This window comes from Sus scrofa, chromosome 6, assembly GCF_000003025.6.
Source record: "Sus scrofa isolate TJ Tabasco breed Duroc chromosome 6, Sscrofa11.1, whole genome shotgun sequence".
Lineage (NCBI taxonomy): Eukaryota > Metazoa > Chordata > Mammalia > Artiodactyla > Suidae > Sus > Sus scrofa.
The window spans coordinates 135294693-135313880 of record NC_010448.4 but is presented as its reverse complement, the minus strand read 5'-3'; the positions used below and the strand labels follow the sequence as shown (position 1 = coordinate 135313880).

Genomic DNA, 19188 nt, shown 5'->3' with positions numbered 1-19188 from the left:
AAAACTGGTTAATATAAATGGTGGTGGCTTCTTGCATGATTTGCAAATCCCTGGGGGAAAAAAATTTATTTTTAAAATCAAAGGCATTATAGAAAGTCAGCACTCAGATGCCAGAAAGCATTTTAAAATCAAATCAAAAACCCAAACAATATACCACAGTACTTCATTTAGTTATTCTTTGCCAGATAAAAACTTAAAAGGCAAACATAATCCCAGACAACAGTAAACATGCAGAGAACGTGACTGGAGGTGAAACCAACACATTAGCAAATTTTATTATACCTGAGGTGCTGGAGGATGCTGTGGCATTCCCTGGGGACTTGTCTGGGCATAGTAGGCTGCTTGTTGTCTATAGTACTCAGCCCAGGCTGCGCTATAATCTGGCTGACCACCTGGTGGGGCACCAGTAGGAGCAGGAACTGCTTGACCTTTGAGAAAACAAAACAACTTTGTTGCAGTAACCACAATTAAAATCTCCAAAGAATCTCATTTCTAATAAAAATAATACCTTGCTTCTTGTAATATTCCTCCCAAGCCTTTGAATAATCTTGTGTCTGCCCTTGTTGACCTAAAAAAAACCCCCTAAATTTTAATACAAAATTTTATCCACTGTTAAGTACAGGTTATAAAGACAAAAGCACAGAGGGTCAGATTTGTTCCAGGTTTATTTTAAAATATTCATTAGTGTTAGAAAACTACTTTGTAATTAAAAAAAATCAGAACGTGCTTTCTTTTTTTTGCCTTATACTAATAACTCTTAGTTCTAAAGCATCACAATTAATAAAAAGCAAAAACCATCCACCTAGTTGTAACTAAGATAGGTAGACATTTAGGCTTAATCTCAATTCATTATAGAATTTAAAAACTATTAATGTTCTAAACTGAGTCTAGAAAGTGTTTCAAGTGAGCCGTCCATGGTTCCCTGGTGATGGTGTTGGGTTGGGGTAGATGGATCTCTATTTTTTTATCCATTTGGATCTGCTATACTATAGGTTTTAAATAAAATGCAAATCTTCAAGAGAGAAAAAGGAACATTTTTGAGAAACAAAAAAGCCCCACATAAAAGCTATTATTTAAAGACTTTATTATTTTGAAGTCTGGCTAAGATTTTTGTTTCCTGATTAGTGACCTACAAATGTTGTATATAAACACTAATCTTTAGGCTTTTTTTTTTTTTTTTTTTTTTTTTTTTAGGGCTGCCACCATGGCAATATGGAGGTTCCCAGGCTAAAGGTTGAATTGGAGATGTAGCCGATGGCCTATGCCACAGCTGCAGCAACATGGGATAGGGATCTGAGCCGTGTGAAACCTAACCACAGCTCACCGCAACGCCGGATCCCTAACCCACTGAGTGAGGCCAGGGATCAAACTTGCATCCTTGTGGATACTACTCAGATTCACTTCCACTGAGCCACGATGGGAACTCCTTCAAGCTCTTTAAATAAGACATTCAAAGTTTTAACATGCTGTGTCCATATTACAACACAATTTTATTAAAAATAACCTGACGAAGGACATAAAGAACTACGACCGAAGGGGTTCTAAACAACAAAATCAATGAAATACAGTTTTCACAAGCAGGTTTTTCTTTTTTTTGTCTTTTTGCCATTTCTTGGGCCACTCCCGTGGCATATGGAGGTTCCCAGGCTAGGGGTCAATCGAGCTGTAGCCACCGGCCTACACCACAGCCACAGCAACGCAGGATCCGAGCCTCGTCTGCAACCTACACCACAGCTCACAACAACGCCGGATCATTAACCCACTGAGCAAGGGCAGGGATCGAACCCGCAACCTCATGGTTCCTAGTCGGATTCATTAACCACTGCGCCACGACGGGAACTCCAAGCAGGTTTTTCTAGGTGACTTTATTGAAGTCTAAGCAGACATAATCAAAATGCAATACATGAACCCTAAATAGTCTCTGGATTAAAAAAAAAAACAACATAAAAACAAAACTCCCCACAAAAACAGCTACAAGACATTTTTCTCATAACCAGGGAAACTGAAATATGTTGATAATATTACTGAAATTATTTATTTAGAGCAAATAGTTTATAACTTACTTTGAAATGGCTCAGGCATACACAAAAAAGATACAAAGTAGATACAGCTAACTTTTATAAAAAGTGGTGAATCTGGGTAGAAAACATAAATACGGGTGTTTGCTACACTATTTTTCCAATTTTGTAAAGGTATAAAAAAATTTAATAAAAAGTTGGGGAAGGAGTTCCCTGGTGGCTCGGTAGGTTAAGGGTCTTGCATTGTCACTGCTGTGGCTCAGGTTCCATCCTTGGCCCCAGAACTTCCTCATGCCAAAGGCAAAAAGTTGGTGAGAAAGAGCCTTACTTAGCTCCTTTATTTGAACAAAATTTTATTTAGCTTGTAATTCATTTGTCTTTATGAAATTATAACAGCTAGACAAAAAATACTAGCAGAAAGTAGTTTTGATGTTTGCTAGAAGTTGCCAACAAGGCAACTTTAGTTTTAGAAAGTAGGCCATCCCAAAATTGGTCAAAAATAAAAGCAACTCGGTAAATAAAAATTTAAGATTTATGACTAAATTTTAAAATGCAAGAACCCCCCCTTCTATGAACAACAGCACAGAGAACTGTCATATACTATAAACTAAATTCTCATTATTTTCCTTTGTTTTCCTAACTCTTTTCAAAGAGGAAGTTAAGTTTAACATGTTGATCTCAGGGAAAGATATAATTCAAGTGAATCTGAAACCAGTTTCAGTATTTTAGACAACTGCAAATATCCTGGTACCAACAGTATTAAGACATGTTTTCTATAAACTGTCTTTTTATGTGCTGACCTGAGGCCAAACTTACTTAAGGCAGCAACAATTTTCACTTCAGGTTTACAAAACCCAAATTGTTCAGAAAACATATTTCAGAAGCAAAAATAACAGTATCAAGGAGACACACCACGAAAATTCACCAAACTCAAACGTTTCCTGAAAAAACAGCACCCCCAAACTCAAGTACATCTATGGAACGCTAAAAGTAAACATGTTAGACTCAAAGAAAAATTCAGATTTTCGAAGTGTCCATAGATAAATGCATTCCACTCCCATCTGAAGGGTAAACGTGAGTCATTTTATTCAGCTGAAAGTGAGGAAAGAACCTTTCCCAACTAATCTATTTATGACCTGGCTCTCCCCTAGCCTCTTGGCCTTTGTAAAGGCATATCCTTAACTTGCTCCTGTTATTCTTCTCCTCAGATCAAAAGCTGTTTTGAGATAGTTTTATTCTTTAGCAGGAATCACTTAGTATTTACCTACAGCTTTACAATGTATAATTTCATTTCATTCAAGAGATGAGACTTGCCCCAGAGTTCACAAGTAACATTCTATTGCAGCCCAAGAGACAGCCTTGATTGAATAGATTTCACTGCCTCAGTTATCTCTCCATACAACTGCATCTTCCCAAAACCACTCTTTCCTGGCTCTTTTGGGCTTAAGGTAGCAAGCATATGCTAAGGTTTCAGGGTCCACTGTATCAGTGCTTAATATAAATTATAAGGTCCTCCATCCCCCCTCAAGTCAAACTTCTCAAAATGCCTTACCTTACTCACTTCCAAATAGGAACTGCCCATCTCTACTTTGTAGCCCTGTTTCTTTTGGGGGTGTCTGCTTATTGCAAAAGTTCCCTTCACTCCGGCTTCAAAAGTACCCACGTCCAGACTGCTGTCATTTCCTTCTTTAACCCTCTAGAATCTCATCTTTAAGAATCTCTTTCCTAAATTCTTTATGTGTTAATCAGGTAATTTAGAATTGCTTCAGAAAAAACTTTTATCTGTTTCAAAAGAGGTTTTTTGTTTACTAATTAATAAGCAAACTGACAACCTTACACTGTTAGTGAGGATTTTCTGTTCTCAACAGAAAAAGTTGAAATTAGGCTTCAAAATCTGACACAGCCTTACTAATCTGATGATGAGGGCACTGGATTAGAAGTCAGGACCTCAAGAAACCTAGGAAATCCTACCTCTGCTACTGGGAAGCGTAAAACTCAATTCCTCCAAATAAGGAGTGTGATTTGGAGATAAAGATCTTTAACTCTCCTGAGTATTTTATTGCCCTCTTCTTTCCTCCCATTTAAAAAAACCTCAAAGGCTAAACTGTTTAGTTTTATCCTTTAAGGTCCCTTATTATTTGTAGTTATCCTAAAAAGATCTTAAGGACAAGTAATGCACCTAGAAGAAATCAGAGTAATTAAGCAATCAAACATTTATCTCACACTGCCCCCCCCCAAAAAAAAACTTTTGGGGCATTTTTTAGGGCTGTACCCAGAGCACATAGAGGTTCCCAGGCTAGGAGCAGAATTGCAGCTGTGATTGGAGCTGTAGCCACCGGTCTATACCACAGCCACAAGGGATCTGAGCAGCGCCTGTGATTTACACCACAGCAATGCTGGGTCCTTAGCCCACTGAGTGAGGCCAGGGATCGAACCTGTGTCCTCATGGATACTAGTCAGATTCGTTTCCACTGAGCCACAATGGGAACTCTCCCCAAAAAACCTTTTACAGGAAAAAAATACATGGACTTTGTAGCTATCACTCAAGACTTGGCAATCTAACGTTCACTCAACCATTTCATCGTTGCTCACAAAGTTAACAGCTGAAAATAGTAATGCTACAGAAAAACAGCTGCAAAGGAAGGCAGGGGTTAAGCAGGATCTTCAAAAAGTGTTATTTAATTAAGTTATTTATATACCACCTTTCTCCACAAAGGATTCAAGACAGCCCAGAATACTATCTCTAAAAGTAGAATTTTATATAATAGTCAGCAGGGAAAAGGAAAAACAATGAAAAACTAAAAAAAAACCCAAAAAACAAAAAACAAAACTAAAAAACAAACAAACAAAAAAAGCTAAGGTGAACTGTCTACCCTAACAATAAAAATCTGGTTAGATCCTGCAGATTACCTTCAACATACCTATTCATTCTGTGTAAGTAAAATGTCAATTTATTAAATATTTAAGTCTACCAACAGGCCTGTTTTTACCCACTTTTAATAATAATATAGGGGACATCTAAAGCATATTACCCATAGTGAAAACACAAGCTGGATCTAATGATTTTTACCCTCAACATGCTCAAATCTATAAATTGGTGGTGCTATTCATAAAAGCTAAGGTAATCATGTCATGACCACACGTCATCAAGGAATGATTATTAATAGCATTCCCAGTTATTTTCAAAAGTATCCCAATTTGAGCAATAAATTATGTGGTCACCCTCATTAGAATACACTGTTTTGAGGTTAAAGTTTTTAAAAAGTTTCTTTTTGCAGAGTTTTAGCTGTGGTAGACCTGCCTGAGATAGGCTATGTCACATCTTAATAATTATTGTTTTAGTAATTTATTAAAACATAGATTAATGAATGTTACAACCTCAGGAGTTACGTGCAGCCAGACTTTCCTGGAAAGCCATTCTAACAAGACAAGTTTTTTCCTTTTTCTTTTGTCTTTTTAGGGCTGCACCTACAGCATATCTAAGTTCCCAGGCTAGGGAGTCGAAGCGGAGCTATAGCTGCCAGCCTACCCCATAGCCACAGCAACACCAGAGCCGAGCTACGTCTGTGACTTACACCACAGTTAAAGGCAACGCCAGATCCTTAACATACTGAGCGATGCCAGGGATAGAATCTGAGTCCTCATGCATACTAGTTAGGTTTGTTATTGCTGAGCCACAATGGGAACTCCAGAACAAATTATTTTTACTTTTTAAAATAGCAATCTGCTATGAAACATCCTTACCACCAGGTATATGTACTTTTACATAAAGAGGATTAATATAATCACCATTCCAGAAATTCTTTTTTTTTTTTTTTTTTTTTGGCTTTTGTCTTTTCTAGGGCCACACCTGCGACATATGGAGGTTCCCAGGCTAGGGGTCGAATCAGAGCTGTTGCTGCGGGCCTACGCCAGAGCCACATCAACACCAGATCCAAGCCACATCTGCGATCTACACGACAGCTCACGGCAATGCCGGATCCTTAACCACTAAGCGAGGTCAGGGATAGAACCTGCAACCTCATGGTTCCTAGTCAGATTTGTTTCTGCTGCACTATGACAGGAATCCCCTCTTTTTTTTTTAGAATGATTTTAATTTTTTCCATATAGCTTTTTTACAGTGCTGGAAATTTTTTCTTTTTGTGGAAAATGATAAACATTCTTTGGCAAAGAATGTTGATATTTACATTGAGAATCACCAGTAGACTGTATCTTATGACAAAACTATCACTTACAGATACTTTCTGTATCAGCAAAGAACTGGCAAGTTTATCTAAATAGACAGCTTTTCTTATGACAACTGGCTGCGGTGTGTTTAATTTTAAATGACTAAGAGAATAAACATCTGAAAAAAAACTAATTTGTCTGGAAGTTCATCAGGTTTGAAATGGTCCCCGAAAAAAGCAACTTTAGGAGATTGGGACTTAAATGCTTTTAGTGTTCAAAGTCTGGTTCCACTACTTTGGGCAAGAGTAGTGATGCTGGCAATTTGGATATGTCAAAGAGAAGTCTTTTCCTTCAAGTGAAAAGCTAAAAAGTTCTAACTTAGCAAGGAAAGGAAAAAAAATCATATGCTGAGATTGCTAAAATCTACAGAAAGAACAAACCCTCTATCTGTGAAGAGTGTAAAGGAGGAGAAAGAAATTCATGCTAGTTTTTGCTGCTGCATCTCAAAATGCAGGTTATAGCTATGCAATATATGCTTAGTTAAGATGGTAAAGACATTAAATTTGTACAAAGTATTTTAAGATCATATTCCTTTAATTTTCATTCAGAATATTGTTAGAATTGTTCCACTTAATATTGTTCTTACTCTATGTTTATTTATAAATTAAACTTTATCACAGGTATGTATGTATAAGAAAAAAACAATGCATATAGGATTCAGTACTATCTGCACTTTTAGGTGTTCTGGGGAGGGGGGTGTGGTTCTGGAACTATCCCCCATGGATAAGAACACCATATAGTTCTTCTCATTCACAGCAGTTTATAGTAATATATTTGCAAAATATTTGATTAACAACTGTACTCTCCATTAGAATATAATAACCACAAGGGCAGGGCTCCTAATGTTATGCCCACGATCACATTCTCCCTATCTATTCCTATGATTTACATGTAGCATATGCTCTATAGTCACTGAAAGAAAATGGCCTTTCTAGGTAACTGCTTTTCCTTTATCATATATGCAAATGTCACTCAGGTAACTGACTTCCTCTGTCACTATAGGTTACTTCTTTACTGCTTATTTTGCAGCAAAAATAATATTATACACAACCAATTTTTGCTTGGTGTGCTATAATTTAATCTATGCCATTTAGGTTACTAACATGTGACTATCTTTGACAAAGGTGTGGCTGATATTTTACGTTCTGTGTGCCAGTGAAGAAACTTAGTTTCAATTAGTAAGTGGTTGACAAATGCATTTAGAAATGAAAAGACTTCCTTGCTAACTACAAATTTAAGAATTATTATTTGTAATCATGATATGTTTGAAAGTCCAGTGATTTTGGAATGCATTCTTGCTCAGTAATTCTATACCTCAAGATTTAAAAATGATTTTAATGGATGAAAGAAATCCAAGGTAATACATGATACAAACATGCTTTTTATCAATATCTTCAACCTTTCAGTGTGAAATTTACTAAATGTTTCAATTTAATTAAATGTATTAAAAAAAAGAAATATAGAACATACCCATTTTCTTGTAGTACTCTTCCCAAGCCTTGGTATAATCAACCTGTCCAGCTGGAGCTGGATTCTGCTGATCTCCTTATTCAAGAAAAACATTAGAAAATTAAGATTAATATTTCTAAAAAAGCAGTTTTAAAAACACTTTTCCTTCTGTTTTTGTGTGGAAGAGTTGGAAGCAGCCTACCATGAGAATTGAGGGTAGAAGGAAGTGCTGTGTGGTAGTGGTATCCCTACTACTGCCACTGACATAGGACTCAGGTACAATGACTGTGGACAGAGAAGATGGTCTACATGTTTAGGGAGTCATTCTACTGACCATGTAAGTAAATTCATTGGTCAAGTAAGAAAATACACTGAGGATACCAGGTCTTTCACCATTTATGAGCACGGAAAGGGGAAAAGCTAAAAAGGACTTTCGAGTCCTGAATGGAGTTTATTAAAATTTCAAGTATGGACATTTCTGGTTTTTTTTTTTTTTTTCTTTTTTTAGGGCCTCACCCATGCCATGTGGAAGTTCCCAGGCTAGGGGTCTAATGGAAGCTATAGCTGCCGGCCTATGCCACAGCAACCTGGGACCTGAGCCTCATCTGCGATCTACACCGTAGCTCAGGCAAAACCAGATCCTTAAACCATTGAGTGAGGCCAGGGATTGAACCCACGTCCTTATAGATACCAGTCAGGTCCATTTCCAATGTACCACAACATGAACTCCATATGTTTTTTTTACATATATGTAGGTATGCATGTTTACATAAGTTCATTTCCTTAACTGTACACTGAAAGGAACTAGCAGCAGCAATAAACACCTCAGTAGCAATGAACACAACCATTTGGTTTCTATTTTTTTTTTTTCTTTTTGGCTGCACCCATAGCACATGGAAGTTTCCAGGCCAGGAATGGAACCTGTGCCACAACAGCCACTCAAGCTGCAGCAGTGACAATGCTGGATCCATAACCTGCTGAGACACAAGGGAACTCCTCATTTGGTTTCCAAGTATCATCGTCTACTAAAAGAAATCAGGGGTCCTCAGAGAAATAGCTGATTCTAGGGGTAGAGCTGAAAAGCACAGATTAAGCATCTTAATGTTCAAAGAAGTAAAAAAGTGCTTAAAGAATATAGACATGTCAGAGTTTCCATGTGGCCCAGCGGGTTAAGGATCCAACGTTGTCTCTGAGGCAGCACAGGTCTAATCCCTGGCTCAGGAACTTACATGTCATGGGTGCAGCCAAAAAAAGAAAAAAAAACAGAAAACCCACAGAATAAAATAGGAATCCATACTGACATAAAGAAATAAATAGAAAGAAAAGAAATCTTGGAGTTCCCATTGTGGTTCAGTGGTTAATGAACCTGAGTAGTATCCATGAAGTCACAGGTTCGATCCCTGGCTTTGCTCAGTGGGTTACGGATCCAGCGTTGCCATGGCTGTGGTATAGATCTGCAGCTACAGCCCCACTTTGACCCCTAGCCTTGGGCCTCCATGCACTATGGGTGTGCCCATAAAAAAGTCAAAAAAAAAAAAAGAAAAAAAGGAGATCGCTTTCTTATAGTAGAATGCTAACTAATAAATGCGGAATGTACGATGGAAGTAGAAATTCTCATCAAAGTTGTAACTGAATGAGGCAGGTATTATCAATGAAAGCTAAGGTGGATGGGTATAACTTCAATGAGGAACAGAAGAGTGGTATAATCTCAGTATAACTTTCCAGAAATATTACTTTCAAAGAGAAAAACGATGATTTTATGGTATAGAATCCTGGGAGACAATAACAACATGACTGAGTGACCATGGTTACCAACTCTGGGGATAAAATATAAACATTACATGACACCCCCTCCTCTCCACTGTAATGCACAAAGATCTTGTACAGCATTCACTTCTGAGGTATTCTTGCCATACTGTAAGCAGGAACACTGATCATGACCTCACCTTCTTGAGAAAAGGCTGAAGGAACCTAGACTGATCCATAAACATCTCACAAAAGTCTATACTCTTAAAAGATGAGAAAGACTGAGGAATTATTCCTGATTGGTGAGAAATAGGAACAACTAGTGAAATCTGATTAAGGGACCCTGGCCCAGGACAGCAATGATGTATCAATGTTGATTAAATGATTTGAGGGCTGTGTGATGGTTAGGTATTTCTGATGTACTTTATATGTAATTCCAAGTGCAAGTTTTCACTTCCATATAAAAAGTAAATTCTTTAGTTATCATAGTTACCTTGTCCATTGGTCTGGGTTGTAGTTGGTGCACCAGCAGGAGCTGCAGGTGGTGGCTGTGCTTGTTGTTGATAATAGTGAGCATAGTAAGCAGCCCAAGCTGCTGAATTTGGATCTGTTCCTGTTTTAGCTAGAATAAACACAAGTACAATGCTTGCATCTGAAGTCTGTAATTAATCAATTGGTCAATGAATCACAACTTCCCTAGCAAATACACAAACCCATCCCCACCACCCCACCAAATTAACTGGACATAAAAAATGAATAGTAAGTGGAAACTTCCAAATTCTTCTATTCTTTTTATTGTCATCATTAGCTTTTATTACAGAAAACTGAGGCTCAGAGATTAAGTATCTTTTCCTAGTTCCTAAAAAACCAGTGAGTAGCAGAATTGGGGTAACAAAAATCTTTTGGCTCCAAATCCAATGCTTTGTCTCAAATCATCCTGTGCCCTTGCTTGTTCTAAACTAGCTTTGCTTCAAGTACAACATTTCTATGTGGCAGATGACTAGAGGCAAGGACTTCTAGAGATAAACCTATACTGGAAAGAAATAATTTTACAACAATGAACTCTGCCCTATCTTGCTTTCAATGAAGAGACAACTTAAAAATCTTGGAAAAAGAAATAGATTTATCATACATATTTCATCTCATCATATTTCAATGATTACCTTAAAAGATAAACATGATGTCACTGACCTATTTGAAATTCACTTATTTCCTGGAGTCTTTAGGACAAAATTAAAGCTTTTTAAGTATACTATATCAATCAATATCCTTAACAAGATATTTAGACATCCCCACTTATACTTTACTTTCTATCCTCATCACTGGCCCCCAACTGTCAATATTTTACCAACACTCAAATTTTGGCCACAGTAAACTGCTTGTTCTTTTCAAAAGTGACCAAGCCCATATTTGGGCCTTTCACCATGTTAATGCTTCCTCTACTCTTGGCTGACCCTCACTCTTCCTTCATGAAAATCTATTGATGCTTTAAAAGTTTGAGATCCTGGAGTTCCCGTCATGGCTCAGTAGTTAACGAATCCAACTAGGAACCATGAGGTTGCAGGTTCGATCCCAGGCCTTGCTCAGTGGGTTAAGGATCTGGCGTTGCGGTGAGCTGTGGTGTAGGTTGCAGACGCAGCTTGGATCGCGCATTGCTGTGGCTCTGCCGTAGGCCAGAGGCTACAGCTCCAATTAGACCCCTAGCCTGGGAACCTTCATGTGCCGAGGGAGCAGCCCCAGAAAGAGGCAAAAAGACTATAAAATAAAATAAAAGTTTGAGACCCTTGGTCAGAAACAAAGAGAATGTAACTTCCTTAGCCAAAGTCTATATACCTATGTGTAATCTGTTTAGCTTTCTTCCCAAACGGGTTGCAATTCTTAGCTGCTTAATAAAATAAAGGTTAGTGAGTTTTGAGGAAAAAAAAGAGTAAGGATGTCTAGAATGATCCAATTTCTAACACGATACAATCATAAGGCATTATGTCACTCTCCAAATCTTTCTCAAGTAATAAATGTACTGCTTTTCTGTTGGATATTTATGTCTCAATAGTATCATTACCTGTATAGAATTAATACAAATGTTTCACTTGACACCATGTCTGGATAGAGAAACTGAGGTAAAACTGACTTTAGGAATTGATACCTGCACTCCTAAATGTGTAGACTATTCATGAAAAGTAGTCTTATAACTACCTACTGATAACTTACTAAATTCATTCAGTATGATATTTACTCATTTACTTATTATTTTATAGATAAGAAAACAGATTTAGAAGGGTTGAAAACTTTTTTTGCTATCTCATAATTAGTAAGTTGCAAGACTAGGACTTACCTGAGGCTGTTTTACTCTGAAATCTAATTTCACACTACTACATAAATCTTTAACAACCTATTAAATTTTTTTTTTTTTAAATGGCCACAACCATGTCATATGGAAGTACCCAGGCAAAGGATCAAACCCATGTTTCCGCAGCAACCCAAGCCACTGCGGTGGTGCAGTGAGGCTCTTTTTTCTTTTTGCTTTTTAGGGCTGCACCTGCGGCACAGGACGTTCCCAAGCTAGGGGTCAAATTGGAGCTACAGCTGCAGGTCTAGCCATAGTAATGAGAGATCCAAGCCCTCCCTGTCTTCGACCTACACCACAGCTCACGGCAACCCAGATCCCGCAACCCACTGAGTGAGGCCAGGGATCGAACCTGAATTCTCATGGATACTAGTCAGATTCGTTTCTGTTGCGCCACAACAGGAACTCCTGCAGTCAGATTCTTAAACCACCAGACCAAAAGCAGGAACCTCCCCATTAATTTTTTATAGAAAGAACCAGATTTTAGTTCAGAGAATACTGACTTTGTTGTCAACATAGGGCCATATTTAAATACCAGGATGTTGTTTAATACAAATTCCCCACAAAACAATCTTATTTAAATCAATTACATTATCTTTCAGTTAAATGGGTTACTTTTTTCCCAATGCTAAAAGCCACACTAATGAATCCTTACAGTGCCGACTTCATCACTTCTCCAAGTGGGAAAACGAGATTGTGATACAGAGATCACTTTTTTTTTCTTTTGATGGCCACATCTGTAGCTCATGAAGTTCCTGGGCCAGGGGCTGATTCAGAGCTGCAGCTGAGGCCTACACCACAGCCATGGCAACACTGGATTTGAGGCCGTATCTACGGCCTCTGTCACAGCTTGTGGCAATGCCTGATTCTTAACCCACTGAGTGAGGCCATATCTTCATAGAAACTTAACCAGCTGAGCCACAACGGGAACTCCCACCTTTTTTTTCCCCCCGAGATCACTTATTCCTATAATTTTTCTCAATCATACTACCTCAACAAAGCACCCAAACAGAAGCAATTCTGCAGCTTTAAGTTACCCAATGTAAATCTGCCCCTTAATTTTCTCAAACTCTTTAATCTCTTCAGTGGTGTAATTCCTCTGCTTAATCACACCATATCAATTAGCTTCCGAGAGGGAAAGCAAAGTCTTTTCATTCTTTAAAGATTAACTTTTAAACTATTATACAATAAATCATACTTGACCCTTCTCCTGTTAAGTCCTTCCAAGAGAAGTCCTACTGCTAACATCTGAAGTACACTCTACTGTCACAGAATGTTAATTCATCCCTGCATACCCAGACCTAAGTACACACAATCTGTTTCTCGAATGTGTGGGAGTTGTGATTATTTGGTAATTGTCATGTTTGTGTCATCACATTCCAAACAGCATACTTCTTATGAAATTAAGCTATGTTATAATACCATATAACATTCTCTTAAATACCAGAATGTCTAATAAAATTCAATAAATTATTTTAGCTTTAAATATATACATATACTGATATGGAAAGGAATCCGTAATTCTTTCTTGAAACTACTCCAGTGAAAGAGGCCTACAAGGTAGGTAGCAGGTGAGAAAAAAGTATCATAAAAGTTATTGGTTTCATGTGCTGGGGCTTTTGGGATGGAAATGCTATAAAATTAGGTTGTGATGATCTTCATACAACTATAAATGTAATAAATTCATGAGTAATACACATAAAAAAAGTTATTGGTTTCAATGAATGCCATCTTTGACCACGATGGAAAGAAAAGTGCAGGGTGAGAAAAGATTCAAGAGTAGAATAATGATATAATCTAAATATATAACCCAGGAGTTCCCGTTGTGGCTCAGTGGTTAACGAATCCAACTAGGAACCATGAGGTTGTGGGTTCGATCCCTGGCCTTGCTCAGTGGGTTAAGGATCTGGCACTGCTGTAAGCTGTGGTGTAGGTTGCAGACATGGCTCGGATCGTGCATTGCTGTGGCTCTGGCGTAGGCTGGCGGCTACAGCTCCGATTAGACCTCTAGCCTGGGAACCTCCATATGCCGTGGGAGCGGCCCCGGAAATGGCAAAAAGACAAATAAATAACTCAGATCTGAACAGAGAAAACATTTAATTAAATGAATCCTAGAGTTTTAACATGCAAATATTTAATACAGGCCCGCTTTTTACTAATATGTGAAGTTATCAGGAGGAATACTAAAATAGATAATTTATATATCTTATTTGAGAATGTGCGAGCTTAATGCCCAATTATTAAAACACTCCATCAGACTCTCACATAATTTTATAAACACAAACTTGTCTTCATGGATAATGTCACTATTAACATACTACACATTTGTTGGCACTAGCATCTAAAACCTAAGACACTGTACTTCCTCCTATAGCTTTTGGCTTTTAGCATTCTGCTGTATCGTTTCAAAAGTCAACAAAGCCAAATGCAGAAAGAAAAAATTTCATGAAAATAGACTTTTTTCACTCCAGTCTTAAAATTATGGTGGAACCAGAACCGAACACTCCTGAAGGAGTGAAACAAGAGCAGAAAAGGCAAACAATGTAGAATAAACACTAGAAAACTTATAAATAATAACTGGAGTGGCAAACAAAAGCACACATTATATCCAAATAAATGATAAGCATCTTTTACCTGGATCGGGAGGGGCCTGTTGCTGCCAATGTGGATATGCATTTCCCCACCCCTGGGGAGCATAAGGGGCCGGAGGACCACTGAAAAAAGATAGAAATCAATTTAAAAATACAATTTACCAAAATCTAGAATTTCTGAGCACAAGCCTAGAACCAAATTCAAAACTTACTGAGGAGCGGGGCCAGGTGGTCCTGGATTATAAGGTGCAGGGTTATATGGTCCCATTGGAGTTCCAGGCCCAGGAGGCCCAGGAGGCCCATGAGGGCCTGGGACACCATGGGGCCCATGGGGTACAGGTGGCCCTAAAGGATTTACTGGGCCCTGCAAAAAAGTAAAGTGATAACAAAAATCAGGAATACAGTAATGGCTAAACTTTTCTATGCACAAACGATCTTCTATTTCTACCCTTTTACATACCCACAAGTAATCTAAAATTTATCATTTTTCTTCCATTTCTTCAGTCATGTTGCACAATCTCTAAACTCTACCATATTGAAAACATGTAAAATTAAAATCAGTAACATTGGCAAAGAACTGAAACATTTCCTTTACCTTCTGCTGTTCTTTTTCAGACTATTTCCTTCTCCATTATTCCCTCCTTTTATAATTCTTACTTTTACTACACTTTATCATCTTAATCATGGAAGCTTATCAAATATCAAGATCTTACCTCTAGCTCTTCTCTCTGTATCTACTCTCCTAATATTAAACAGAGAACCATCCTGACAATATGGTCCTCAAATTGCTTTGGTCTTACATTGTGAATTGGCTACTGAATACTTCACCAGCAATGTAACAAGTTCTCATTCAACAAACTAAAGTCCTCCTTACAGCTTTTCTGTCACTGAATCACATTTGAATCCATAAATTTAAGTTCATCTCCTCCCTTACCCTTTATCATAATTTTCTAAATACCACGAAAACTTCCTTTTAAACTGATTTATCAATATATTTCATTCATTCCATGCCACACCATAATTACTAATCCTTAGCTGATTTTTTTTTTTTTTGATAATCCAACTTGTAAGGACTACTAGATTTAACTGTTCAAAATAAAACACTCTTCATCTTTTGTTTTCCCAGAGAGAAAGACATCATTCATAGTATGGTAAATATCAAGCAGAATTTTCCTAAGAAATCCCACTATTAATAACTTAGGATGGTCTCTTACAACATATGTTAATTTTTCATAGTAAAAGGAACAATATTATTTGCCTCATTTACAAGAAAACAGTCAAAATTCTTTTTTTTTGTACTGCCACCAGCACTTTTTCCCATCTTTACTACAGAAGAAATTTCCAAATTTGTACAGTTCTACTTTAATGCAGGGGGATGCATCTGATTCATCTTTGCCTCAACAAGGTTTGGTAAGTTAAGCCCTTAATCAATAGTGACTATGTATTACCTATCTTCAAGTCCATATATTCTACAGTAATGCTATCCTCTCTTATTTACCTGCACTCAAGTTTCTCAACACCTATAACTGTGTATTTAATTGGGTTATTTTTATTGCTGGAAAATCTTTCCATGTTGTATGTTACTTATGTGACTAGACCCATAATTTTAGAGTAGAAATTGACATTTTTCTATATAGCACTTACAGCAGCATCTGAAGGTTTTATTTAACTAATAGGGTCTGTGCTATCAGTTGTAAGTTTAAAGCATACTCACACCAATCTTTTCCTCTATGAGTTGCCGAGCATAGTCTATTTGCTGTGGAGTGCCACGAATTGTAAATAACTTCATATTAGGATCTGCATTAGGTGGAGGATTTCTTTGAAGTTCTATTCTTGCACCAGACTGTTGGCTTATGCTTTTTATGGTTTCACCTCCTAAAGTCAAAACACAGTAATTGCTCTAAAGATTTAAAGGATATAAGGAGGAGCTATTGAAAAGAAACTGGTCACAATTAAATGAGCCATTAAGAAAGAAGTGCTCACCACTATCCCACCTGCCGATATTCTATCAGGAGTTCCCATTTGTTCTATGTTTTAAGTTAAATTATATAAAGAATTTCATGCTTCTCTTAAAATACATCTGAGTTATAACACATAACTATACCCAACCTTAAAATGAATTATTACATTAAAATATTTGCTTCAAAGAAACTGCTTTTATAAGCAATGTAAATATAAACTAACACAACTACTTAGAAAGTCCAAAAAATTCTTAAATGTGTCAGGAAAAAGCAAAATAAACAAGAACACTCAAACCACCTTCTAGGTCAAAAGGAAAGTTTCTCACACAAATAACTGAACTGTTGGTCCCTTTCTCTAGAACTCAATGTGAGTCAAATCTCACTCTTGATTTAATATAAAATCTTTCATTTATAATTTGTTACATAATCAATATAAAAACACTTTTCTACTAAAATACAGCCAAGGGAAAAAAAATCATTGCTACTCATTTACAACAGCATCAGAAATAGCATCCAAAAAATTAGATTAAGTGTAACACTTAACCACACAGTGAAACATTAATAGCATAAATACATTGCCTTTTCCTATTATTAATCCAGTTTTCCCAGTTGGTACAATGAAATTAAATTCCTGTAGTCCACCAGGTGGTCCCATATTCCAGTTGCCTTGACCTCGACCTCTTCCTCGACCACCAGGTCCAGGTCCACCAGGATTACCAGCCTAAAGAAGGAAAGACAAGAGAAGGAAAGATAAAGTCAAAAATACACTCTTCTTTCCACAATATTACTATTTTCTTCAACTTTTATTTACCTAAATCATAAATTTAGAGAAGTTGGGAGATGACCTAGCCCAAATAGTCAGCAAATAACCACCACCACTGATTTTTTCCATAGTGTGGTGAACAAAGTGGTACACTTATATATAGCTACCCTCCTGTTCCAAGATGTCTAACTCAAAGTAATTTAAACTTTCTAGTTATTAAAAACGTATCATCAAAAAGATTCTGAACAAAAAAAGGCAGCGGTGGGGGAGGAGAGTGTGACAGACACTTTAAAATTTAATGAAGGCAATTTTTGGGGGGGGGCCTCTCTCTAGGGCTGAACCTGTGGCACATGCAAGTTCCCAGGCTAGGGGTCATATTGGAGCTATAGCTGCCGGCCTAAGCCACAACCACAGCAACGAGGGATCCAGGCCCCACTTGTGGCCTACACCAGAGCTCACAGAAATGCAGGATCCTTAACCCACTGAGCAAAGCCAGGGATCAAACCTGCATCCTCATGGAAACTAGTTGGGGCTTGTAACCACTGAGCCACAATGGGAACTTAAAGAAAGTATTTTTAAACAAAAACATTAACATTCTATCAAACCTGAACACTTCGAAGAAGGTCTGTAATAATTTCTGCAGCATGTTGACATCGGTCTGGAGGTCCTGTTATTTGTGCTATTCTATCAGGTGTCGTTCCGTCATCTTCAAAACAAAGAAAACAAATTGGACTAATCCAGCATTAAATGTGTGAATGCCAATAGTAATCACCACCAATACTTATGTACTTACCTGGTTTAAACTGGATTCGAACACCAGCATCATTTTGTATTTTTTTAATCATCTCTCCATTTCTTCCTATTACAATGCCAACAGCAAATCTTGGAATGGGGACCTTATGTACAGAAAATTAAGTATTAGGAAAACCATTTCCTGAAAAATTAATCTGCCTCAAATCATAAAGGCACTATATTTATATCGAACAGGGTAATAACCTACAAAATATACATTCTGCATTCTAAAGTGAAAAGTGGAGGGGGAAAGGAGACGATGTTGAGAGAAGGCTACGTAACACAAAAGAAAACCCTATTTTATTTATGGACTAGCATTCACGCAACCATTTTTGAATTGGCATTTTTACTTACGTCTATTCCTTCATTTCCTCCTATTCTTGACCCATACTCATTTCGAACTTCTCTGAAACCACCCTGATCACGAATTAACTCTAACACCATTTCCTTGGCTTGCTGAAGTAAAAAAAAAAAAAAAAAAAAAAAAGTCAATTTAAAAGCAAGTCTCAAAACCATTATAATTATTCATGTATTTTATGCCCACTCTGCCATCCACCCCAAAGACATCTTTGTAAAATATAAACTAAAGTTTACTTGAACTTTGTATGGGTCTCCTGTAATCCTAAGAGGTTTATCAGCACCGGTGTTCTGAGGTCCATCTTGGATCATAACCATTTTAACTCCAGCCCGTTCCTGTTAACCATAGAAAGCATATGCATTAACACAAGGGAAGTAGATGGAAACAGGCTTCAGAACAGACAAAAGTAATCATTTCATAAACATAACAATACCTGAAGTTGTTTAATAGTCTCTCCCCCTTTTCCAATAACTAATCCTGCCTTGCTAGCTGGAATCATGATTTCTTGAACTGCATTTCCTGGTCCATCACCATGATGGAAGCCAGGGGCTGGTCTTCCTTTTTCAACAATCTGGTCCAGTAACCGTTTTGCTGATCTGTTAACAAATTATTAGTCAACACAAAATAACACAATCAGGTACTCCTTCCATAACAATTCAGGTTTAGGTGGCCTAAAACTAAATTTTAACAATCTTAAATAAAGAAGATGCCATCAAGATTGAAACCATGCAATAAATTTTATAGGTATATTATCTTCAACATTTTTTGAGAAGAGATCAAAATTTCAAAGAAGACACACCCTACTTCTACAAGTTACTTCGGAATTAAGCTCATTCTTCCAAAAATTAAATGATACATTTACTTTTTAAACCTTCATTTTGGTTACTCACATTCATTCAACAAATACTTAGGAAAGGTCAATTACATACTGGGTACTAC

The 19188-nt window shown here is 37.2% G+C and overlaps 1 protein-coding gene across 35 annotated transcripts in view; it reads right to left on the bottom strand.

Annotated features, from left to right (window-relative positions):
- FUBP1 (far upstream element binding protein 1) overlaps positions 1-19188 on the bottom strand; it is a 37582-nt gene that overhangs the window by 5175 nt on the left and 13219 nt on the right. For 20 of the 35 annotated variants that reach the window (XR_002345126.1, XR_002345124.1, XR_002345125.1 and 17 more), the window contains 13 exons: positions 18683-18845; positions 18486-18584; positions 18246-18347; positions 17893-17995; positions 17705-17805; positions 16916-17057; positions 16090-16250; positions 14588-14739; positions 14419-14498; positions 9934-10062; positions 7716-7790; positions 509-568; positions 283-428 (listed from right to left, as the gene is read on the bottom strand). Coding sequence is in view for 16 of the 35 variants with exons in the window: in XM_013999331.2 (XP_013854785.1) it covers positions 283-428; positions 509-568; positions 7716-7790; positions 9934-10062; positions 14419-14498; positions 14588-14739; positions 16090-16250; positions 16916-17057; positions 17705-17805; positions 17893-17995; positions 18246-18347; positions 18486-18584; positions 18683-18845 (1513 nt within the window). In the remaining 19 variants the exon portion in view is untranslated. The remainder of the gene's footprint in view (positions 1-282; positions 429-508; positions 569-7715; positions 7791-9933; positions 10063-14418; positions 14499-14587; positions 14740-16089; positions 16251-16915; positions 17058-17704; positions 17806-17892; positions 17996-18245; positions 18348-18485; positions 18585-18682; positions 18846-19188) is intronic. The other 15 variants (XR_002345128.1, XR_002345131.1, XR_002345129.1 and 12 more) reach the window with 1 other exon arrangement.